Genomic DNA, 25,752 nt, shown 5'->3' with positions numbered 1-25,752 from the left:
GCCCGGTGGCTGGAACACCGGGCAAGATCAATGAAGCCCGGCTGGGCTCCCAGTGCCACCACCTTGTTCCAATCAGCGCTGGGCGCCTTCCGCTCCAGACCCCCACCCAGCCCCTCCCGGGCCCTGCCCAGCGGCCCACGTTTCCAGCCCCGTGACCCCGAGGAGCGGTGCCCACAGCCCAACTCCGCTCTGGTGCAGCCTGCCTGGACACGGGCGGTTGACGAACATGCTGGATGATGGGGAGGCCTGAGCAGCAAGAGGCCAGAGGCGGGGGCGGGTCTGGTCCTGGCATCCAGGCACGAAGTAATGCTATAGGAGCTCCTCCCTCCTCTAGCCTCAGTTTCCCCAGCTGCCAGTGGGCTACTTAAACTCACCCCATCTGGGGCTGTTGTGGGAGAATTAAGAGATAAAAGGGAGAACAACGTTTTAGAAACGGTGGCCACGCCCAGCGCAGAAGAGCGGGCAGAAAGCCTGTGGGAGGGGAGGCGCCAGTTCCCGCCGCCACGCAGTAGGCTCTCCTATCAGACCCCTCTCCCTTCCTCCACCCAGGTCCTTCTCAACATCCAGGTCTCAGCTCGAATGTCACTTCCTCCGAGAGACCTTCCCTGACCACCCTGTCTGAAGTATTAGAGGCCACCCCTTTGCCACACCCGCCCACCCGGTCTCTCTCTAACTTTTTGCCCAGTCTGTTGGTGTGTTTATTTCTTTGCCTCCTTGTCTATCTTCTGCCTTCTCTTCTGGAATCAAAGCTCCGCGAAGCCCCAAGGCTGTCTTGCCCATTGTTAGAACCCCAGCACCTTAAATAACCTCAGCACATAGCTGGTGCTCGGTGAATGTTTATTGACTGAATAGATCTGGTGCCACCTCCTCCATCTGTGTCTTTTTCTCTTTTTCTTTGTCATCCCAGCTCTTCCCCCATCAAGTGGTGCACTCCCCACTTGGGAACATTCTCCCCTGCGCCCCTGAGGTGGGGCCAGGCCTTTGTGAGCTAGGACCTTGAAACTATCAAGCCCACCACTAATTTGATTGAGGATCAGAAATGGGGCGCTAAGAGGGCCCAGCCCCCACCCTGGGTCTGAGCACATTCCCTGATCCCTTTCCGGAAGTCAACTTAGGGACAGCCAGAGACACACATATGATGAACGTCACATTCTTGCCAATGACAAAGTTATGTGAACAGCAAATGACAAGGAGTGCCCAGTGTCTGAGCCTGTGGCCTAGACATGCCAGGCGGGGATTTATGAGCTTGCTCTAGCGTCTCTTCAGCTCTGCCCACATCCTCAGCACCTCCCCAAGGGCCACAGCTCATTGCATGGGGCTGGCGTCACTCTGGGAGCGGATCTCCCTGGCTGCACCCCCCAACCCTAGCCATCCACCCTTGTGGGCCTTTGGTCCCTGGGGGACATCTGCGGAACCTGGGCCACAGCTGTGTCTAGCTTCCATGGTGTCTGTGCTCCCCATGGGCCAGGCCAAGGCAACACAGCCTGCCTAGGTTCAAAGCTCAGCTCTGACATTCACCTGCTGTGTGAACTGGGGCAAGATACTAACCTCTCCGTGCCTGAGTTTTCCCAGTGTTATAATGGAGGTGATAATAAGGGCCCTTACACAGAAGGCTATTGCAAGGATTAAATGAAATAATACATGTAAAGTGTAGATAGCATTGGTTATTATGGTTGAGGGGCCTGGTCCTGCTACAGACAGCAGAGCACATTTTCAGCATCAATAGATCTTGGTTCAAATCCCAGCTCTGCCCCTGCCTAGCTGGGTTCAGGAGACTTACTCAATGAACTTCAGCTCCTCACCCATAAAGCAGCCCAAGGACATGTACCTGAAAGGCTCTGGTAAGATTTAAGAGGCTTGGTAGGGAGCATGCTCAGCAGGGGCTGGGCATCCAAACAACGTCCCATATTGGGGCGGTTGCCATAGTGCAGATGGCTTCCGGGCCACCAGATAGCTCAGCTAAGCGTGATCTGGTGGAGAGGACAACTGGTTGAAACAGGGATTTGGCCAAGGATAAACACTCCCCAACTTGGATGCACCACGGGCAGTTCTGTGACTATGCAAATGCAAACACTTTGTCCATCCTTTTTTCAGAGGTTTGGGCAAAGGGAGCTCTTTCTATTTTTTATCTTTTGCTTTTCTTTTTAAATATTTTATTATAAAATATAGTAACAGAGAATGTATAAATATTATTTAGAGAAAAACAATAAAACAGATATTCATACATCCACCATCTAGCTTTAAAAAGCCCCCACTGATTGGACCTAAGGACTCCCACCAGTGTCCCCTCCCCAATCACATCTCTCCTTCACCACCACCCCCATCATGGCGGGATGGGAGACCCACTCCCCTGGTCTTTGTATTAACCATTCTCTTGCAAGTCTGTAGACTGTTTTGCTTTCAATGTCATTCTCTATTTATAAGAGCAGAAATTTTGGGGTGAACTGAAAGGCAGCAATAGGTGGTGTGAGCTACACTACTGAAGAAGTTTACATGGGGCAAGCAAGAGCATGAAAGAGGGTTCATTCTTCCCATTTTACATATGAAAAAACTGAGGCTTGGGGAGACTCAAGGTCACACAGCCAGAAGGTGAAGATGCCAGAGTGGGAAATCAAAGCTGGTATGCATGGAATTGCAGATTGACAGGTTATATATAAGTGGAGCTTTGGTTTCGCTGTCTAATTTGATCAATAAATGCTTACTATGAACCAACCCTGGGCTGGACACCAGTATCCGGTCCAGCTTCCTGCCCCTTCCAACACTTTGAACTCCCTCTGCACTATCCTGGCCTCAGCTTGACTATCTCCCATGACAGACGGCTCTCTACCCCTGGAGGGAGGTGCCTCATTCTCTCTCTAGCTAGTTCCATCCGCCACTTCCATGTGGCCCCCTGCTACCCAGGAGCTCTTCACAGACCTGAAAGCGGGGCTCCCAGCCCTCAGGCCTGATCTTCTCCGGGACAAAGTCCCCAGCTGCTTTGACAGTTCATCACGTGACAGCATTTCTACACTACTCCCCATGCTGAGGTCCCTGGAGGTGTCATCTAGGCCCTAACAGAACGGTTCAGGCTGACCCATTCTCCAGGGGTGGTGGAACTATGATGGCTGTGCTCTCCAGGCCCCCGCTGCATGCTGACAGCCCCTTCACCCCCCTCTCTGAACAGCAGGAATTGCCCCATTGAGGTGGCTGAGGCTCAGGGAGGGCATCTGTCATGCCCAGGACCTCTCAGCCTGAGCCTGAACCCAGGGCTTTGGGCCCTCAGGCTGAGCTCTGCCCTCCAGCCCTGGCTGCCTTGGGGATCCCTGTGTGCAACCCTCTTGTTGCAGCCACTGTTCTCTGGACGAGGAAGGCAGGCTCTCCTCACCTCCATGACATTTGAAGGGGGGTAGATACTGGGGAGAAAGGTTAAAAGTTCGATGCTGGGGAAGTGTCTGGAAACCCCAGGCTGGCAAACTACCTAGAAAGTCGATGCCCCTGAATTAAGGAGATGCAGAAACTTCCATGGCCAGGTTTCTACTCCTCCCAGGGTTGACCTGGATTATAGATCCAAGCTCTGAGCCCCGATTCCACACCTGCCTTAGTCTGTGTGTGGCAGACCATAGAATGGTCTGTGTCTGCACAACCTTGGCGTGTGCTGTGTGTATGTCTCACAACCTTATGTGAAGGCCTATCTGTGTCTACACTAGTGGGTCTGCGTGTCTCCTTATGAGTCTTTGTATACACATACACTTAACCGATTAACATGTGGCTGCATCATAACAGTGTTGGCCTCCATGAGGGCTCATCCACATAGACATGTGAGTTGCCAGTGTGTATGAGACAGTCTGCCCATGAGCATGTGTGCTGTGTGCTGTGTGTGAGTGTGCCCACGAGAAGAGGAACGTGTGTGTGTGTGTGCGTGTCCTGTGTGCCAGGAATCTGGTGGAGACTTTCCCATCCTGACTTCCCAGCACTCTCTTCCTTACTGCCTCTCAGATCTTAGTCTGACTCTTCCTCCCCATTTTCCAGCTAAATTATAACCCATGGGAAAGGGGCCTTTATTACAGGGACAATGACATAGGAAACTGAGGTTTGGAAAGGCCAAAATGTGAATGGGGGGGGGGGGAGGCGTTGTCCTCACCAAACACATTTGTTTCTAAAGTGAGTCTTTAGCTCCTATCAAGGACCTGTAGCTGTGGATTCCAGACCTGGGCACCCGGGGTGCCTGCTGGGCCAGGGTGGCAGGGGCATGGGGTGGGGGGGGGGCAAGACCAGGGCTGGCCTCCCAAAGGCATTTGCAGAGAAGAGCTGGGCCCTCAGAGTCAGGTCCAACTGCCTGTGGGCGTCCTGTGTGACCCTGAGCAAGTCCCTGACCTTTCCTGGGCCTCAGTTTTCCCAGACCCAGAGGCAGATTAAGATCGGTTGAAGCCCCAGGGCGCAGAAGAAAATATCGGGCCCCTTAAAAAAAAAAGAGAGAGATAGGGAAAATAAAAATACATGTTAACCATATTTTTAAATAAATAAAAAATATTATGTACTATTAATGTTAAAATTGCACGTATGAAACCATACTTGGTGTCATTAAAAAAAAGGTGTACAATTGGGGTTTTGCGGGGCCCTTCAGAAGTCGGGGTCCAGGGCGCACGCCTGGTGCGCCCGCCGTTAAATCCACCTCTGCCCAGACCTGTCAGAAGTTAACACGGAATTCTAGAACACTGAAGATGGTCAGTCCTCCTGGGGATCAGTGTGGTCCCATGCACTTCTCTCCCTGACGGGGTGTCTGAAGTCCGGAGGGGAAAGGGATTTTCCCAGGGTCACCCGGCGAGAAATAAGGAGCAGGCTCCGCTGGAGCCAGCAGCCAGCTCCACGAGCAACAGGCCCAGCCCAAGCTACCAGTCTATACTGTTTTCAGGCTCCATTCAGCCCAATGCTCCAGGATTCATGAGAGATTGGGACTTGTTTGAGTTTACCAAGATATGAGGCCCAACTGCTTCCCCAACCAGTGGAGGTGGGAGAAGAAAACTGGAGCATGAAAGAATGGAGGAAGTCACGAGGAATCGCAGATGTTTAGAGCAGAAAGCTGTGGGGGCCAGGGCTCCTGCTCCGTCTGTCCCAGGCCGGACTGAGGCAGTGAGCCGCACAGAGAGAGCTAGTAAATGTATAACAGGTCCAGGCCCAGGCCAGGCTCACTGCTGCACAGCCTGGTACTGACTATTCCATTTGTCACTGACTGTGGGTGACCATAAGCACCTTTGCCTCTGTGGCTTCAGTTATCCCTTCTGGTATCTGAGAATAACAAAGCCTGGCTGAATGCACCCCCCACCCCTGGGAAGTGGAGAAGATGAGATACTGCAGAATGTAGAGTGGTTAATATACTTGCTTTAGAGTCAGAGGTCCCTGACTCCAATCCAGGCCTCTCTGAGCCTCAGTTTCCACAGCTGTTCAATCTACCAGCTTATTTTGAAGTTCATCTCAGATAATGTAAACAAAACAGGTGCTCAACAACACTACTGGGCACGTGGTGGGGCCAGGAGACGTGGCAATTGGCTGATGGGGTAATCTGTGGGCAAGACTGGTTACATAATTGGGGGGGCCCAGCACGAAATGAAATAGCAGATCCCTTGTTCAAAAAGGATTAAGAAATTCAAGGCAGTGATGGCAGAGCATTAAACCAGGCGCAGGGCCCTTCTGAGAGCAGGGCCTTCTGCGATTGCATGGGTCCCAGGCCAGGACGCTGGTCCTGCTTGAGGGACATCCGGGGGCCACTCAAACCCAGCTCACATGAAGGGGCTGAGGTCCTTCCACTGTGACTTCCGTCACTGTGCAGAGGGCCACCCCCTGCCCCCAGGGCTGCAGCTGGGATCGTGACTGCTGGACCCTGCCACTCTTGGTGGCCATCACAGGCAGCATAAAAGGCCACTGTTCTCCACCTCGTTATGCCCGTTTTTATCTCCTGCCATGCATACAGCACATAGTTGATTTCTTTCCGCAAAGGCCTGCGCTTTTTTTCTTTTCCAAGGGCGACGCTGGAAAGCCATGTGGCTTTTATTGCTGGCAGGAATGTCTGAGGCGTTCCTTCTCCACCACATGAAATGGAGCTGTAATCTTCATCTGCGTAAGGCCAAAGCCCCGGTCTCCTTCGAGCCATCGGCCTCTGAGATTAATTAAAGCTTCACAAGGACTGACAGTCATTAGGACCTTTTCAGGGAGGTGGAAAATCTCTAATGGGACTGGCTGGGCCCGGGAGCCACTGGGTGGGCGGTGGGGTGAGGAGGACCTGCCGTGAAGAAGAAGGCATCCTGGACCAGAGTCAGTGGGAGGGGGTGAGAGGGGGTTCCAGACTGTGCCCTTGGCTTAGGCTGTGACCTGAAGTGCGGCCTTTCCCCTCATTCCCTGGGCCTCAGTTCTGCCATTTGATAAATGGGAGATTTGGATATGGTATCTCAGAGCCCTGTTGAGTCTGACATTATAAAATTCTGAATGCTGCCCACAATTCTCCTGCCAGGATTCTAATTCTATTCTATGACTGTAACTTCAAGCATCTGATTCTCGTCCATGAAAACAGAGTGTGGTGGTCAGGAACGTGGGCTAGGGGGCCAGGCTGCCTGGTTGGAATCCCAGCTCTGCACTTTCCCAGCTGTGTGTCCTTGAGTAAATTACTTAACCTCTCTGTCTTCAGGTTTTTTATTTGTGAAATGGGAGTGATAACTGTATGTCTTTCGTAAGATTACTGTGAGGCATAAATAAGTATAAAGTGTGAGATGAGGCCTGGCATGCTGTAAGAGCTTAACTGTTGTCAGAAAAGACGGATAGAGGTCAGGATTCTTCTCCCATGGTTACAATCCTATTCCCAAAATTGGTTTCTGACTGTCCCCTAGTCTTGCCACCTGATTAAGGTTTGGAGGCGTTCTGAACCTGGAAATCCTCCTGTCTTTCCTCCGCTCTAGGGGATATGAGATGGGAGCCCTTTCTCTCCCCGACCGCCCGAGTTGAAGCCCACTCTGGGGCTGGAGAAAGTGCACGTCACACCCTTCCCAGAATCCTCCTGAACTCCAAGCTGCCCAGGTCCTTCTCGCCATCCCCGCCTCACCCACAGAAGAATCCTCTGATTTGAGGGCTCTGCCAGCAGATAGCTCTGTACCATGCCCTTCTGTGGATGGAGAGGCTAAGGCACTGTGACCAGCCAACTGGACAGAGCCAAGAGACAGAGCTTGGATCACGTCATGTTGAGAGAAGGGCTCTCAGGTTCTGAGGCCCAGAGCCGAGAAACTCTTTATTTTCTGAGCCTCAATTTCCCCATCAGTAAAAGGGAGAGAATAAAATCTCTACCATGAGGGGAGTTTAGGCTAAAACCCTCAGTACGTGGCTGGAGTCCAATAAATTAGAGCAATTATTAGTCATAGACCAAAGGGCTCTACCAGAATTATTTCTCTATTTTATAGAGGACCGAAGTGAGAAGCAAGGAGGGTAGTCAGAATGCCAGGCTCAGTGGTGGGAGCCAAAACCCAGAACTCACTTCCTTAGCTGCTGACGGGGCCTGCCTTGCCTCCCTGAACCAGGCTCCCATTAAGATGACCTCTCTCGCCTTCTTCCCTCCCTCTCTTTCTCATCCCCCAAGCTGGGCGCCCTCTCACCGTGGACCTACAGTGAGGTGGGTCTGGGAGCTAAGGGTTCCCCTGCAGCCCAGACACCAGGAGCCAGCACCACCTGAGGAGGTGGTGAGTGGTCTGGGGGGCTCCAACCCATGGTCACAGCGAAACTCGAAACTCCGCCAGCCAGAGTCCTGTGGGGAGCCTGCTGGGCGCCTAGAGAGATCGTGGAAGTGTACTCCTGTCATTCAGATGGGGACTCTGGCATTTCTCCTTCTGGTGATGGATGCTCACAGGTTGCATTCATCCATAAGATGGTGTCCTCAGGACTATTGTGCTGGTCTTGGTCGGGTCTCTGCCTACATGCTCCAGCAGGGTGGGCAGGGTTCCAGGCAGGAGGAGGTCAGGACCCCTCTTCAGGCTGCACTATGCTGCCCCCTGCCCTTGCCCAAGCTCAGTCTCAGTCTCGCTTCTTCCTTGGTTACTCAGATGACATTTTCCCCCTTCCTGGTCCCCTGTGGTCCCATCTGTAAACTGGGGACTACAGCTGAGTCACCTCCTCGCAGGTGGGAGGCCCTCAGCATCGGGATGAGCCCGCAGCGCCCCCCCTGTCTCCCAAGCCGGGTTTGAAGGCCCTGCTGATTTCCAAGTCCATAGTGGCTGTTCAACCTCCTTTATTGCCTCTCGTTCCACCACCATCAGAATAGCAAATGTTTATTGAGCACTTTCAACATCTATATACTTGGCTCTTCCCATTACTTTATTCAATAAAGAAGGGGATGTGCATAACCAGGTGGTGCTTCAGCTCCCTAAATTTTGATTCAGATGGGGCTTTCAACCTGGCTCTGGTTCTCCCTAGCCCAGAAAACCCTAGGCAATGTTTCTCTTCATTTAAATGGGAGTAACACCACAAACAATTGCTGTGAGCATGGAATGATGCCCTTAAAGCCCCAACACAGTGCCTGGACACGGTAACTCCTCAGCAAACATGACTGTCACTGCTCTTCCCATTATACTGGCCCGTGGACCAAGGCTCAGAGAGGTGGACAAGTTACACAGCCACTCAACGGCAGAGCCAGTAGCTGTATCTTAACCACAGCGCTCCCCCCAGCTCTTCCCTCCTCCCCTCAGAGTCTGGTCCTTCAAAAAAAAAAAAACAAAAAAAACCTCTGTAATTTGAGAAGCGCACTTGTCTGCCTGCACATTCTGGAGCCTTCCAGAGGCTCAGAGGCTGCCCAGGAGGGATGGCTAAGAGCTGGATTCTTTGGGGTTAAAGCCTCAAACCCTGATGTAACAACCCTTCAAACATAATACAGTTTTTTCTTGCTAACTTTACATATATCTTTATATATAATATGTGTAATATATATATAATGTATAATTATATACATATAAATATGTATCTGGAACCAGGATGCAGGCAAGTGCTGGTTTAATTAGCAGTATTGTCTTTCTTTTTCTTCCACGTGGAACAATTGATGGTATTTTAGATCTGGTGAAACTCGATGCCCCACCCCTCCTAGATGAGGTCTTTAATCCTTTGGATTGTAAAATGGAGTGGTTAGAACCATTCACAGAAGTGGAAAGTCAGGCTCAGTGATGGACAGGAATGTCCCACCTTGAGTCCCAGGGCACCAGGCAGGAGGATGGCATGGTGCTATGTATCACTCTGGAGTTGGGGTGCGGAAGCCAGAGTGGTAGAAATCATCAGCTTCTAGAAGACAGTCCTCTGTGCTTGTCTTGTCACTAGACTGGGGGTCTTGTGAGACTCGGGATGAAGGGAGCAGATGCCTCCAGGGGAGGACGGGAGGGAAGTAGTGGCTGACAGTGTCAGCTGAGGCCAGTTCCTACTTAGAAAATTGTCTGCTTGTGGGGGAAGAGGGGTAGGGGTGGGGGCCAGTAGGTTTCTAAAGTGAAGGTCTGAGAACCTAAGGAAGGGGAATTGTCAGCATCCACAGGCAGCCCTGTGATGGATACTGGAAGCGCTCTTGCAAGCTCTGTCTGGAGCCAGGACACAGACAGTCTTTACCTCCCTGGGCAGCCCCTAGGGAACCAAGGGGGCAGGATGACCCTGCTTTGAACATGAGAATTGGATATTTCACAATGGGAAGTGTGAGGCCCAGAGAGGGGAAGGGACTTGCCAAAGGCCCCTACAAATAGTCCCCTTGGTAGAGGGCCCTTAAAAATAAGAATCAGACCTTATTTTTACAGTCTAACAATAGTGACAGCTCGCATGGATGGAGCACCCCCTATGTGCCAGGTCTGCACTAAGCACTTTATACATGATTCTATGAAAAGGCCACTATTCTTAGCCCCCACTTTGCAGATAACACAGATAAGGCTCAAAGAGGTTTTAAGCAATTTCCCCTAGATCAGAGTAGGTGGTGGAACAAGCATACTAAGGCAGTGGAACTGCAGACCCAAGCTCCTTTCACAACAGGGGGCCTCTTGGGTCTTCCAGAGCCTATATGTCCATTGTCTGGCACATACAGGATTTTTCCCCCTCCCCAAGCACCAGGACTCTCCAGGAATCAGATCTGCCCTTGGACGCTCTCTCGCCAGCACCTCCTTACCAGGAAAGCATGTAGATAGAGCTCACTCCTAGACACCTTCCAGGGACAGAAAGAGGGCTTCCTGATGCAGGGCCATCCTCACCCCTTGGACCCTCCCCCAGGGGTGAGGAACAGTGTAAAGGAGTGACCTCCAGAACAGGGGCTCTGCAGCCCTGTTTACCCAGCTCTTGGCCAAGGTAGGCCCAGACTTCCCCGCTTCCTCACCCTGCCGCAGACTACTTGGGATGCTCTTAGGTGGGAGTCTTTAAGAGAAATCATCGTGTTCGTTCATCTAGAAATAGAGGAGATGGCTGTTCATACAAGATGGGGAAGGGAAAGGGTATCCACGTGTTCCTGGTAAGGGAGTGGGAACTGTCCAACTATCTTCCCAAAGAGCAAAGAGAGAAGGCGGGAGGGAGGGAGGTAAGAGGGGAAAAGAGAGAGGAGAGGGAGAAGGGAAGGGGGAGGCGGGGTGAGGGAGAGCCCCCTCTAGGTCTGTCGGTTCCAGGACGTGGAAGAGGTAGGTCGAAATTGGGCACGAGCTGGTCTGTTCTATGCGTCCTCCTCACCCTCGCCCCCCAGAACAGGGCAGGAAAGAACTGCATTTCTGTCGGAAAGAATGTTCTGCGGAATAGAGGGTACAAGGACCCTCCAATGTCTGAAACGCAAACGCAGAAAGCATCAGTGTCAAAGCGTTATGTCCATTCGGGACGGGGAGGGCAGCCTTCGGTATGACACAAAACCTTGGGTTTGTTCGAGACATGGCCGCACAGATGGTGCAGAGTCGGACAGGACGTCGGTCCAGAAAGGGCAGCTCTTAGGAGATGATCCTCGGCGCCTGAACACGGGGATCGCAGCTGGCGCACGTGAGTGCTCAGGGCCAGCAGGGGGCAACCCCGCGGCTGGCAGAGTGCAGGCACCAACTAGCGGTGGCTCCCGGAACTGCTCCGGCTCCCGCCCCGGCCCCGGCTCCCTCTCTGGCTCCGCCGGCCCGGGCGACCTCGGGCTGGGGACCCTGGCGCCAACAACCAGGGTTCTCTGGTTCCGGCTCCCACCTTCAACGAGCGCCCTCCCAAGGGCTGGTGCCGAGCCGGGCGCTGTGCCAGGTGCCGAGCCCCACAGGAGCTCCATGCTCAGGAAACCCGTATATAAACCCGCCGTCGGATAAGAGGGAGAAATTGGGTGGAGAAACAAGTAAGGGCACGGGTGCAAACGGAAACCATAGACCAATCGAAATGACAAACCCCGCAAGATGCGGGCCTTGGCTCCCCAGCCGCTGCAGGGCAGCACGCGTAGCCCGCCCTCCCAGGTCCCGGGCCCTACCTGGCTCCGACGCTGTGGGCCGGCCTTTCATTCGGAAGCTCCCAGAGGTCGGACGCACCAAGGTCCAGGTCCCTCGCTTTCTTCTGGTTTCCCTACTAATGCAGCGCTCCTGAGAGCGCGCGGGCCTGGTGAGCGCTCTATAAAAAATCCAGTAATGGGCCCTCGCCGTCTACGCACTCGAAACGGCCAGAGGAGCTGATGGGAGGCGCTAAGAGGGCCTGGGACCAGCTCTCACGGTGGTCGAGGTTGGGCCAAACCCCGTCTGCTCTCCCGTGCACGCCGGGCTTGATTTCGTTTGTCAACGACGAAATGGCGCTCACTGGGCCGGGGTCAGATCGAGGGCGGGATCTTGCAGTCACCGTTGGATTCTGTACTTCTTTGATCCCGAGGCTTGGAACTCGTCCTTTTGCACCTGTCGAGGGTCGGGAACAACGAATGTCCAGCCCAGTCTTCAAAACAGCAGGATCACTCGGCACGAGTTCACTCATCAGACTTCAGGGAGCGCATTTGAGGCGATAATCCCAAGTGAATCAGGCTCGATCTTTTAGTATTCCCCTCTCCTCTGTAGCCGGTCCCTAGGCCCGCTCGCCTTGCCTAGAAGGCGAGAGAAGCAAGGATTGTTTGACGTGAAGCCCCGGGAGTGGCTGGGCCGCGCCGCCAGGAGATCGAGCGAGGACCCAGGGCCGGCGGCAGACCGAGCCTCGGCAGAGCTAGTGCGTTCCTGCCGCACGGCCGGAGCACACCACCTGGGAAGACGGAGCTCCGGGAGGCTGTTTGCGTCCACGTGGAGGAAGAAAATTCCCTCCTTTGGAAGCCGGGGCCCTTTGCTTTGCGGCCTCCCGTACTCCGCAGTTTCCTTCTCGACACCAACTGGCGTCCTCTTCCACGATGCAGGACCGTGCTTACAAGTACGGGGGCTGGGGGCATAGGAGTAGGGAAAACCACTCGCGTTTTTCAGGCCCCATCGTGTTTTCTCAAGAAGCTAGAAACCTCCACAACGAAAAACGACGCAGTGAGGCCTGCGTGATCCTGCCAGTAATTTTGAGGGGTGAGCAGAGAGGAACGGGGTTAGTCGCCCCCAAAACGGATGCGGGCCGGCGGGGGACATCATCCCTCTCTATCCCTGGGGGTTGGCACCGAGGCCGGGACCAAAGCTGCACAAAGCTGCACAAGGCTGGGAGCTGCAGAGGCCGCTGTGCGAAGCCTCTTTTGGGCTGCTCCCCGCGCGATGTCACCCGCCTTGGGGCCCCCGCGGCTCCCCACTGAGGATGCAGGCAGCGCAGGCCGAAAGCAGCTGGAGTCGGGGAGGCCCGACCGCAGGCAGCGGGGAAGGGGGAGAGAAGGGGAGGCGCGGCCCCAGAGACGGCGGCACACGAGCCTTCTGTAGGACCCGGACGTTTTAAACACATTTTTAACCTCGGCCCCGGTTCCCTAGAACCCTCGAGGAGCCTAGAGCTATCGCACCGGGGATCCGACCCCGGGCGTCCTCAGCGAGGCGGGGCCTTCCGCCCCTCCGGGTGGGGCGGCCTTCGGCGGTCCCCGGTCCTCCCCCCCGCGAGCGCGGCCGAGGTGCCCGCGATGGGGGCTCCGATTGGCTGCGCAACGCGTCGCTCGGGCCGGCCCCGCCCCACGGGCCTCGGGGTACTAACCCCGCGCGCCAGCAGCCGCTGCTCCGCCACTTGATTCTCGAGGATTTGTTCTGGGGCTGCGGCCGCGTAGTTGGTGGGGCGGCCGCAAGCGGGCTGCGGGGGCGGAGGACGGCGGCGGCACAGTCCGCGGGAGCCGCGCCACGGCCGAAGCAGACGGGACCGCCGCGAGGGGCGGGCGCACAAGGGTCGCGCGCCCAGAATGCGGGACTAGCGGGCAGGCTGCGCTCGGCCGTCGGGGCTGCGAGGCCTCGCTGCGGGCGGGCGCCGCCTCCTGCGCCCTGAGGCCCGGGCCCGGCCGCTTCTGCTTTCCCGCTTCTCGCGGCAGCGGCGGCCAAGGAGGCGCCCGCGCCGGCTGCCCCCGGGGGAGCCGCGCCGCCGCCGCCCGCCCGGCGCCCTGACGGCCGCTGTTATGCGTATTCCTGTAGACCCCAGCACCAGCCGCCGCTTCACACCTCCCTCCACGGCCTTCCCCTGCGGCGGCGGCGGCGGCGGCGGCGGCAAGATGGGAGAGAACAGCGGCACGCTGAGCGCGCAGGCAGCCGTGGGGCCCGGCGGGCGCGCCCGGCCCGAGGTGCGCTCGATGGTGGACGTGCTGGCGGACCACGCGGGCGAACTCGTGCGCACCGACAGCCCCAACTTCCTCTGCTCTGTGCTGCCCTCGCACTGGCGCTGCAACAAGACGCTGCCCGTCGCCTTTAAGGTGAGTGCAGGGCCCGGGGAGGGTGACACCGGCCCTGGGGCTCTGGGCATCTCAGCTGCAGGAGCCGGAGCCGGAGAACGAAGGGGAGGGGACCTTCCCGCGACCCCGCAGCGAAAGCTAGGCCGCTGGGCGATGGGCCCTTTCGGTGTCGCAGCGCGGAGACTTAAGCCTTCCCTCTTGGACGCACCCCGCACGGGTGACTTTTAGGAGAGAGGCTTCCCCCCCTCCACCTTCGGGGAGCCCTGCGGCGAAACGTTGATACAGTAACGAGCCGATGGGCTCCCCTCCAACCCGGAGCCCTCAGACACAGCCCTGCGGACAAGGGAGAAGAGAACCCAGGGACCAGGGCGAGGACACCGGAGATGGGGTTCGGAGGGTGGGTAGGGCCTACCCTCTACTGCCGGCACCCCTCCTCCTGCACCGCTTCAGAAACACTTCCTGCTCACGCCCTCAGCCTCTGGCTTCAGAAATTTTACACCGGGCGACTCTGGGCCGGTATCAGCGTCATTGTCCCTAAACGGTTGCGGCCGGGATCCCAAATGTCAGACATAGGCTGGGGGCGCTCCTACTCCTGGCAGCCCCCAATCATTCAGAGGATCCTTTTCTCTTTGGCAGGGAGTAGGCGAGTGTTTCATTTTCATTTTTTTAAGGGGGCAGCGAGATGAAACGAAAACGCCTTGGTTTTCCCCTAAACCTCTCGCAGCTGCCGTGAGAAAGGGCAGGGCAGGAAGGGCCAGTGGCTGGGGGTGGCGGTGCCCGAGGTGGCTGGAAACAGCGGCTCCTGGCAGCTGAGGCCCTCCTTGCTTCCCATTAAGACGGCTCCAAATTGGAAAAAAGGATGAGTGGCTCTTTGAGGTCTCCCGGGTGACATCTTAAAATACCAGTGGGGAAAATCTCATGGGGGGGGGGGGGTGCTGAAGAAGAAGGCCTGTGTGACTTTAATCCTCAGATCGGAGGTTTTACTGTCACTTGGAGCTTAAAAGGAATCTTTGAAATTAAAAGAAGACAGGATGTTGACAGGAAATCTGGCCTTTTTAATCAGACCCTAAACATTTTCTCCTTGAAATTTTTACCATCTGGATCCCTTAGTCCCTGCACGCGGTGGCCACGTTTAAATGGCTGTGACTGTGTTTGCAGTCTGATTCCTTTTCGAAAGGCATCTGCCTTTCCATGCTCCTTGGGGTGAAGGGTGGGGGAAGCCTAGATTGGGGGGGAGGTATCTCCATCCTGCAATTCCCAGCAGGTGCATCTTCCTGCTATCAAAAGGCCCTCTTGCACTTTAAAGGGGATTTCTGTACAGACCCTCTCAAAAAAAAAACACCAGTTTGTTTTTGATTTGAAAATGCGTTTTGCATTTTCCCTGCATAACGAATTCAGGCTATGCAGAGGCTGATAAACAGGGCCTGGGCCACATTTCAAGGCCAAATTTCATATTCCAAACGGCTCTTGCATTATTTGAGCCCCATTATTATTGTTGTTGATGTTATTTTTACTTAGAGATTTGGTTGCTAGAGGCAATGTTGATTCCTCTTTTGCTCCTTCAGCAAAAGGAAGGGGAAACTGCACCCTGCATCCTAATGACTGAGCCTGTTCTTAGCTCTTGCTTACATTTAATTGACTTGAAGGGGTAATTTCGTAGGACATGGCTTAACCAATTTATCTATAATTTTGCTAAGGAAGGTAGAGATCTTTTTGTTTTGTTATATTTGGGGGAGGTCTCTTGTTTTTAAGCCTCTTCTCCACCCCGCATTTGAGAAATCCGCAATGCGCCGGGGGCAGAGGGGAGCCGCCCGCCCCAACCCCTCCACCCTTTCCCTTGCATCCCCCTACCTTGCTAAGCTGTCCCCTGCCCATGCCCTCAGGTGGTGGCGCTGGGGGATGTGCCAGATGGAACAGTGGTGACGGTGATGGCGGGCAACGATGAGAACTACTCTGCTGAACTGCGCAATGCCTCCGCTGTCATGAAGAACCAGGTAGCCAGGTTCAACGACCTTCGCTTCGTGGGCCGCAGTGGGCGAGGTGAGCGGAAGGGAGACCACGCCAGCCCAGCACTGGCAGTAGCAAAAGATGGGGGAAGGAAGCTGAGAATAGGCTTTGGGGTCCCAGTGGACCATGCCCAATTCCATCTAAAACAACGGTCTGGAACCTCTTAGGGTGTTACATACCGCTTTGAAGATGTGAGGGAAGTTGGGGGTCTCTTGCCAGAAAAACAGCCACAATTGTCTCCCAGTTTCTGGGGTGTACTAACTCCTGAAGCCTACCATGCCTCCCCTTTCCTGATTAAGTGCCCTGATTTCACGACAGATGCTGGGAGAAGATTAACAAGCTCAAAAAGGGGCCTTGTAGGTCTGGTGGCAGGCGGTTTAGAGTATGAATCCTTGGTCTGCGGGGGCCCAAGCACCCCAGCCACTCTCCCCACTGGGGCACGTTCTCCCCACACTTCGAGGCTGCCTCTCCGCAGCTGTGGTCTCCCAAAGCCACAGTTTCCCCAGCCCTTTGAGCCTTAACGTGGTTTAGAAAAGAAACGAATGCATACAGGATGCTGAATACTGGAAAGCGCGGCTCAAAGGCTGCCATCTCCCAGCCTGCAGTCGAGGCTGATGTGTCACCCTCCCTGTCTGATCTACCTCGGGCAGTGTGGCGGGAGGCAGGACCAGACGCAGCTGTGGCTGCTGAGGATGAGGGGCTGCTAGGACCTGAAACCCATCACCGTTTCTGGGTGGAGAAGTCCTGGAAACCCTGCCCTGGAGAAAAGGAGAATTGAGGGCTAACTAGACCTTTAAGACTAGCATGCTGAAAATCGGGGAATGCCTTTCCCAAGCACCTGGCCTGCCCATCCAGCTTTGTTAAGAAAGTAAGCTAGGTTCCCTCTGCTCTCAGTCTCAACAGAGGCTGAGGCAGAATTGCACTTTTCATCACCAATAAACAAGACCTTTTCAAGGTTTTAGTTCCCTCTCAGCCGCCAGCCCTGCTCGGAAGTGGGCATCTGGGCACCATTTTTTCCTCTTCAGCCGTTCGGTGTATACATACAAATGTCAAACATATTTTGACTTTTCAGCATTAATTAAAACCAGGGCATTATTTGCATGTAATAACTGTTTACTTGTTACTTTTTATGAAACTGAAATAGTTTACATTCTTTCAAACATTTCCTGTTCCTGTTGGCTCCTTTCCCCATGCACAGATTTCTTTCAAACGTTGCCCTTAACTGGTTGCAGGTTGATGGATGGAAAATGTTTGCTTTTATGAATTAAGCTTTCATTGCTGCTCCTAATTAGTCTCCAAGCTCCTTTTGTCATCCCCAATATCTCAAGCCTTTTGCAACTTAATCCCGGCCCCAGCCCTGAGTGGAGAGTCGCTAGCTGCCACTGGTTGGTGGTGGCTTGCTCGGATGCAGCTCGACTGCAGGGCGGCGGCCCCTTCTGCCAGCCCAGGTGGCGGTGTAGCTGCAGCTCCTGGGGCGGCAGGCAGAAGGGAAGGTCAGTCCCTAGAGCCCAGCATGGCATCAGGACCATGGCACCATACCCCACCTATAGGAGGTATGAAGTAGAAAGAGAAGAGGTGATGATTCTTTGAGTTCCCTGAGACCTTGCCTAGCCACTCTGCTGCTGAAAATGATTTTCTTGTGGCACTTATGCCCACACACCTGTGCCCAGCATGCTCCTGGAGCAGGTACAGCGGAGGCCAGACTGTGGCCCTGGAAAAGGGATGCAGGAGGCTGAGTTTCTCTCACCAGTCTCTGGTCCTGGGAGGCAGGACAAGGCCCGAGTGGAAATTTCAATTCCTCTGGAACTTGACAAGATGTTCAGACCTCAGAGGCTTGTGGTGTTAAACAGCCCGGGCTCTAAAACCTGCCGACCTGGATTTTAGTCCCCAGCTCCACCAGGGACTTGCTGAATGACGTTGGGCAATCGGCTTCATCTTTCTGTGCCTCCGTTTTCTCATCTGTAAAATGGGGATCATAATGGTATACCTACCTCATGGGATTTTGTGAGGGCTAAGGAACTTGGTACAAGTGTCTCATTAGCATATACTGAGAGCTGGATACATGTTAGAGATTTCATTACTTCAAATGCCTGGGACTGGAAGAGATCTTTGTAGTTCGTTTGAGTGGTGACAGTCACTGATTCTCTGATTCTGGTGCGGTTTGGGCGGGGGCGGGGGAAACCCAGAAGGTGTGAACTGTTGAGTGGGAGAAGTGGAGGCGGTGGCAGTGAGAAGGGAGGGCGAGGGGTCCAGTGGCAAGCAGCAGCGCATCTGCAGTGCCCAGCCTGCCCATTGGGAAATTCCCTCGGAGAGAACAAATCCGTGATTGACAGACCGTCTGGGCTACTTCAGGAGAAGGGACATGTTGGAATTTGGGTTCCAGTGCCTTTCCCGGGCTCTCTGACTTCTGCCAGGGCTTAGAAGCCAGATGGAAACTTCTGATTGTTTCCTTGCTTCTTATTCCTTGATTCTGTCTTAATTCCAGGAAGATACTTTTCCATGAAAGACATACACACCACCACCACCACAGAGCTCTCATGATTAGCCTGGAGGTGTGAAACAAGAAAAGAAAGGGAAGGAAGCCAAGTCATTAATGTCTCCTGCAGTGATTAAGGCCGAAGTCCCCACCCTGCCCGATGCAGCACCCCCTTCGTAAATAATTTATAACGCACCCTTGACCTTCTCACAATGAAACGTGTAGATAACATAGCCTACCTACTTACGCGCAGTTTCAAAATCTGTATAATTCCATAGCTCTAATGAAAAAGGGGGGGGTGATTTATAATAAAATACCTACTTGAATATGTAAATGTCGGGCGAGACCACATTGTTTGGTGGGCAGATGCTTACACGTGTGGCAGAAGCCCTGGGACAGCCACGGCAGGTCAGACAGGGGAGGTGTCCATTACTCAAAGTCTGGACGTAACATTGCCATCATGACATGATTTTCTGAAGTTGTGAGCAAGTCTTGGTAAAGTTCTGAACAAAAGTGTTTTTTTTGTTTGTTTGTTTTTAACAAAAGTTTTTGAACACTGTCTTTCCTCTTGGAAAATTCAGTAGACATTACAAGTGTGCAAAAATTTTTGCCTTGTTTTATGCAAAATTTAGTTCGGTTCATGGCTCAGAGAATCCTTAAAAGCAAGTTTTTCACGCACAGGGAGGATGCATACTTCACTGCCCTGTGCATGCTGGCCATTTGCAACCCCCTTCTCCTCCCCATCCCACCTTCTGAGGACCACATGCCACAACCCCCAAAATACCCTCTAGGAGGCGGCCACAGGCCTGGGTGAAAATGAAAAGAGCATGAGTTCCTGAACCATCATTAACTGGTTAAAAAGAACCCGTAGCATGTGGAGAGAGATTGGGATGAGATGTGTGGGTTGCAGGTTTAGGAGGACCACAGTTTGGGAGATGAATGACTTTGGCCAGTGTTGAGAAAACCCAGTGGTTCCCTGAGACATGGTCCTTCCTGCTATCCATAAACCCCATGATTGGGGCTTCTGACAAAGGAACCCTGGCTAAGAGGGACAGGGACTTGCCCAAGGTCATACTAGCAGACCCAGTTGTATGAGCTGATTGGTCCAGGGCCCCAGGTCCTGTGGGAATGTCTAGGGCCACTCAGAGCTCCAAGGGGCAGCTGTTTCCAGATTAGGACTTCTCACCAGCCCTGGGAGTGCCTTGGTTTATAACTCTTGGTTCCTGGCTGATTGCAAGTTTTCTTGGCTTCCTTCTCCAAGAGGGGGAAAAACATGATGGATGGGTTTGCTGCCAGGCAGAGAGGGGCGAGGAGCACTCAGAGAGATAGATCGCCCTTCCCCTGGTTCCCAGGATCCCTGCCACCTGCTCAGCCCTCTGACTTCTCCCAAGTCCCAGCCTCTGCCTTCCTTCCACCCCTAGAGGAGGGCTGGTGACCTCAGGGGTGGGCTGTGGTTTGCTGCCTGGTGGGGTGGGGGCTTCTCACAGCAGAACTTTAACATCTGTGTGGAGGGGCAGGCTCCAGCATAGTCTAACCTTTCTGGGCCCTGTCTGGATACCGTGTGACATGTCGACCCATTGCCCCTCTGCCTCAGTGTTCTCTTCTATAAAATGGGAGCAGTAATCTCTGCCCTTAATTCATTTAACAAACATTTATTGAGTTCCCGCTATGTGCCAGATGCTGTCCTAGGAGCTAGGGAAACAGCAAGGAACAACACAAAAATGCAGGCCCCAGGGAGCTTGCAGTCTAGTAAGGGGAGACAAATTAAAATAAGTAGATGAATAATTAGAAGTAATAAGCATTTGGGGGAAATCAAACAGGGAGGGTGAGAGTGGCAGGGTCTGTGATGCTTCTAATTAAGCTTCTTAATCTTATTTCACCCCATGGACCCCTTTGGCAGTCTCAGAATAATGTTTTTTTAAGGAACAAAATAAAATACAAAGTATTACAATGAAACCAATTATATTAAAACAGCAAGATGTCTTTTAAAATTGTGATAAATGTGTCTCTCTGGCAGCATATTAAATAATAAGATCTAGCAATGGGTCTGATGACGACCATGGTTTTGAAGTTGTGATGAGCATCAAAGATATTTAGAGAAATCTGCAATGTCTGTAATGTGATATGTAAATATCTATGACGTCTGTTGTGACAAGGTCACAGGGACTTCTGTAATGCTCTGTGGCTCGTTGCCTATGTTTATACTCAAGAGAGATGCTAAATTTTATTTAGAGGTTAGGGAAAATACAATTGCCTTTTTTTTTTTTTTAATCACAGGCATACTCAGTTCTAAGAGGAGGCCACAGATGTTAAGTTAAAAACTCCTACTTAAGTTAGATAAAGTGACCAGGGAGGGCCTCACTGAGAAGGTGACTTTTCAGTGGAGACCTGAGGGAGGTCAGGTGAGGAACAGGGGGACTTGGGGGGGTTGGGGCCCATCTGGCCTGGCAGTTCTCCAGCTGTTCCCCCCCCCCAGCTCTGGGCTGCTGTCCATCAGAACTCCCCATCACTTGGCGCCTGGCAGCACCAAGGAAATGATGGACAGAGAGGCCCAGGGACCCCCAAGTGTGCCTGACTGGTTAGGGGCAGGGGTACCCAGGGAAGAAGTGACCTCACGGTGAGGAGAAATGGAAGGAGGGTCCCCTGGAGGGGGCGGGCAGAGAGACTGAGCCCACCTGCCTGGCATTTCCCTAGACCTTCTGTTTCCAGAAACCATGGAAGGTGCCCCTGTGGTCTGAGAGCGAGGGGCCATATCTGTCCCTCTGACCCAGGACGCCAGGGCCAGGTCTGATTTTTGGCATTTGTGTCCCTGCCTACAACCAGCTAGCTCAGGAAACTGCTTCCAGAGAGAGCCCACTTTTTCCAGGTCCAATCAACTTGAGTCTGAGCCTCATCCCTCTGCCCCCAGCCCTGCTGTCTCAGAGCCCCCCCCCCCCCCCGGGTTCCTCTGTGTGGCCCCAGCAGCTGGCTGGTTTCCTTTGGTTCTGAAGTCTTTTGTGTCTGGGGCTGGAGTTTTCCCTTGACTGCTGGACGAACAAGTGCCCAGGAAGAACCGCGCGGAGACAACTGTGAGCGCTCAGGCCGCCCTGGGTTCCCATCGCCCCCCTGTGCAGGAGGCCAGCAGCCCCACCTGCTGTCTTGGAGCCTTGTTGGGAGCACAGGGACAACAGAGGGGTCCCCTCGGGCAGCCTCCCTTGGTGCCCGCCCTGGGGACACCAGTACCTGGGAAAATGGCCCCTGCCCCCCAGGGAGGGTGCAGGCCTATAAGTGGGGTCCAGAGATAGGGGTGCTCAGACAGGGGGCAAGTTTGACTTGGGGGATCAGCGAGGCTCTCCCACCCTGTCCCAGTCCCATTTTTGTGGAGACTTTGATGATAAGAGCTGGCAGAGAACTGGTGGGGTGAGAATCATGCCCTTACCTTACACCACATGGACCAGTAACATCCCAGAAGAATCAAAGAACTAGATGTAGAAAGTAAAGAGAACACTGTTTATCAGAGGCAAACCTTTAAATGCCTTGTAACCTAAAAACGGGAGGAGAAATCACAAACCAGAAATAGAACTGAAAATTGCAAAACAGCTCGGAGTCAGAAAGTGAAATGAAGAGACCAGCAAACTGGGAAACTGCCACAGATACGACATGGAAAGAGTCGAGGCGCTTAATCCAGAGTGAGGCTTTAAAGGCACTGAAACCTTAATAGTAAAATATCAAAGAACATGAAGCCATACTTTGTGTTGGGTTAGGATTGATAGTAAACATATAAAAGGTTTCCTTCTCACTAGTAAATAGAGGAAAGGCAAGTTCAGTCAGGGACATTTCAAAGATCTTCCACCTCGATAGACATGGTCACGATGCTGGTGGCAGCAGGGTGACAACCGGCTCCACACCAATCACGATGACTCTCTCCAGAGAGTCATCTCACTAGAGATATCAGTGCCCTTAAATGTGTCCCTGCCCTCGGGTGCAATGAAATCACTCACCACTTCTTGGAATCTACGCTGAGGAAATAAGCGGAGATGTAGACAAAGATTTTTATAAACAGAAAGGTCATTTTCATTTTATTTCAACTGGTAAAAAAAAATAAAATAAATTATTATTTTAAAAGTCTTTATTTCCCCTCTCAGGAATTTTGAATGGGGACTTTGGAGCCAAATGTCTATTTAAAAATAGAACAGAGTTCTGGAAATAACAGTTGTGTCTGCAAATGAAATGTCTGCAGCTCCCAAATCAGCCCTTTTTCAGCCCCAGCCACACGCCCCAATGAGAAATTAGCCGCAACGTAGCCCAAAGGAAGGAGTCGGATAAGGGATGGATGAGGCTCCTGTGACTTGAAATACTTTGAAGCCATTAAAAGTGAAGTCAGTGAAGAATTTTTTTTTTCTTAGTGAAGAATTTTTAATGATATGGGAAAGTGCTTATGATGTGATGTTAAGTGAAAAAGAAAAATCAGGGTACAAAAATATATATTTTAGAATCACTGCAAGTATTTAAACACATACCCACAGAAAAAGGATCGGAGGAGAAAACACCCGAATAGTAACAGTGCTTATCTCTGGCTAGTGGAACAATGGGCGTTTTCTTCTTTTTTATATATATATATATCTTTTCTGTTCTCAAAATTTTCCATAAACATCACTGATTACTTTCAGGACAAAAAATACACACACACACACACACACACACACACACACACACACCCATCCTTGCTCCTGACCCCCGTATTGCAAGGGTCTCTGGATAGAAGGAGCAGCACAAACAGGACAGTAAGCGGAGAGGAAATAATCCAGGGCAGCCAGAGACGGGGTGGGGTTTGGGGGGCAGTAAAGTTGGTGCCAGACCTCCCGGAGCCTTGAATGCCAACTCCAGCAGCCTGAATTTTCCCCAGAGCCCCATCTTCTGCCCAGGTTCAAAGGAGAGAAACCTGCCCCTTCTAAAAGGTTAGGGGCTTCCTAGAGAGGCAAATGAGGTGGGAGACCAGGGTGTTGTGAATGGTTCCAGGTACCAACCTCCTGCCTTTTCCCCACTCCCCTCAGGGAAGAGTTTCACACTGACCATCACCGTGTTCACCAACCCCACCCAAGTGGCCACCTACCACCGAGCCATCAAGGTGACTGTGGATGGACCCCGGGAGCCCCGACGTAAGTGCCAGAGTCACTGAGTCCTCTGAATGGAGGAAGGAGGGTCCAGAGGAGGAAGAACAGCAGCAGAGGTCAGGCAGGTGGCACTGGGCCCTGGGAGCACTGCTCTAGGGGGTTGTGGCCCTCTGCTCTGCACCCCCACACACTGTGTGCCTGCCAGCAAAGCCCGAAACCCTCTGTGCCGGGCTTCGGCAGGCTAGTGAAGAGACTGGGGCAGAGAGATAGCAGGGTCAGCTGACCCCCTCTCCAGTGGGGTGGCTGCCGTTGAGAGCCTGCTGGGCAGTATGACTGTCATCATTAAAGGAAGGAAGAGACTGGAAAAGGCTTGAGAGAGAAAGAGGGAGGGAGAGAGAGAGAGAGAGTGTGTGTGTATGTGTGTGCGCGCACGCATGTGTGTTTGGGGCTGGAGGTTGGGCCAGGTGTACTCTACTGCACCCCAGCTTCCTCTGCCAGTTGCTGAGGGAGGCCAGATCCCTTCCTTGGACAGTTTTTCTTTGAATCTTAGTATGTGACTTACTCAAGTCGCACAGAGCCCAGGCACTCTGACCCCAGGAGCCACTCTCAAGACGAGGAATGCAGGTTTGATTCTGCAGATATTTATTGAGCACCTACTTACTATGTGGGGAGCCCTGGTCCATGCATTTTAGCACCAAAGAGAGTTTGTGTTTAATTGCTTCTGCCTGCTGAAGGACCTGGAATTTGCAGACTCAGATTGGGGAAACTGAGGGGCAGCTGCCACAGAGTGGGCCAGAGGCCTGTGTTCACTGGATAAATGAGTGAGTGAGTGAGTGAGTGAATGAAACAAAGAATCACCTGGCCATCTCTGGACTGGCTGCCTCCTGAGTTCTGAGCAGAGCTCACGTCTGGACTGTCCCTCATGCATGCTCGTCTGGTGTACTGAGAGCTGCCTGTCCTCTTTCTTTGTCACTGTGGCCTCCTGCTGTTTAGAAAACCCTCTCACATTTATTGTCTCAAGTGGGATTCTCATGATAGCAGAACCAGAGGGTCACCCAGTTCCAGTGAGGAGAGAACCCTGAGATCCTGGCCAGGGTCTCACACTGTCTTAGCTTCGGGGAGGCATCCAGTGTCCCAGAGACGGCCTTTGACCCCGATTCTGCATGGACTAGGCTTGGGGAGTGGGACAAGCTCTGGTCTCTGTCAGTGCCCAGCAGACTCACAACAGGAGTGTGACTGTGCCAGGGTGTGGTTAGTGACGGCCACCCAGGCAGGCCTGCCTGCCCATCTGTCCAATTTCTGAGCCTACTCCAGTACCCAGCTACCTGGGAAAGGCTCAGAGCTGGGCCCAGTGGCCCTGGAAGGGTTTTCTCCATGCCTCTCAGGGCCACCTCCTACGACCTACCCTGAGCTCCTGCACATGGTCATTAGGCCCAAAGGCAGTCAGCTTCTAGCAAGCACCTGTTATGAACAGATTCCTGCCAGCATTGGATGTGGATGTGTTCATGCCCGGCCTTGGGCTGCATAGCCCTGGACAAGTCATGTCTCCTTTTTGGCCTCAGTTTTGTCGTCTGTGAACTGGGTCAGTGATCCACAAAGTCTCCAGGTGATGATGGTTGGGAAACCCTGCGGGCCACAGGCCATTGTGCAGAGAGCAGATTGTGAGCCAGCTTGCCAGGCTGGGGGACCTTGGACAAATTGCTGACTTCTCTGGGCCTCAGCTGCCTCCTCCAGGAAGTGGGATAATATCACCCACTCTGGGTCCCTGGAGACCAGTGCGGACAGGTGGGTTGCTTCTGGTTGCAGCAGAGGGAGGCCCCTTGTGAGTTGCTGGGTTATGGTGTTCTGTTATCTCTGGTCCTCGGCCATCCTACCATTAGGGTGGCTGCTGAGAGCTCAGGCTATGGCAATAGAGGTATAAGTTTCTATTGAAGGACTTTGAATCTCCAAGGGCAGAATCAGGATGGACGGGAAACCACAACTGGGCTCAGTGTGACAATGTAGCACACAGAAGCCACTCCCCAGAACAGTGAGCACCCAGTGCAGAGAGGCATGGGAGCAGGGTCTTGGAGCCTGGCAGAGGGTTTCCCAGGACCAGGCGGTGCCGGGAATCCCTCAGAGCCCTTCCGTGTTCTGCCCTCCAGCTGCCCACCGGCCCCCACTGAGGCCCCTGGATCAGGGTGGAGACTTGGCCCCTACTCAACTCCCCCTGCCTGCTCTTCCCTCCCGGGGCCCCCCAGACCTGGGAGAGCTCCTTCTTGGAGTGAGTTGGTGGGGAAGGGGTGCCACAGGAAGAAGCAACAGAGGAAAGGAAAGTTGGGCCTGGAGATAAGCCTGAGTCAGAGGCCAGGCTTGCTGTGTGACCTGAGGAAGATGGCGTCCCTCTCTGGGCCTTGGCACGGGTC

At 53.4% G+C, this 25,752-nt stretch overlaps 1 protein-coding gene across 2 annotated transcripts in view; it reads left to right on the top strand.

The window, feature by feature from the left end:
* Positions 1-25,752, top strand: part of RUNX3 (RUNX family transcription factor 3) — a 60,304-nt gene that overhangs the window by 20,495 nt on the left and 14,057 nt on the right. Inside the window, exons 2-4 of one of the 2 annotated variants that reach the window (XM_066375461.1) lie at positions 13,518-13,792; positions 15,655-15,811; positions 23,288-23,392. In XM_066375461.1, the coding sequence (XP_066231558.1) occupies positions 13,518-13,792; positions 15,655-15,811; positions 23,288-23,392 (537 nt within the window). The remainder of the gene's footprint in view (positions 1-13,517; positions 13,793-15,654; positions 15,812-23,287; positions 23,393-25,752) is intronic. The other variant, XM_066375462.1, reaches the window with a different exon arrangement.

The sequence above is a fragment of the Saccopteryx leptura genome, chromosome 3, assembly GCF_036850995.1.
Source record: "Saccopteryx leptura isolate mSacLep1 chromosome 3, mSacLep1_pri_phased_curated, whole genome shotgun sequence".
Classification (NCBI taxonomy): Eukaryota; Metazoa; Chordata; class Mammalia; order Chiroptera; family Emballonuridae; genus Saccopteryx; species Saccopteryx leptura.
Note: the sequence above shows the minus strand (reverse complement) of the source record. Positions and strands in the feature narration are given on the sequence as shown.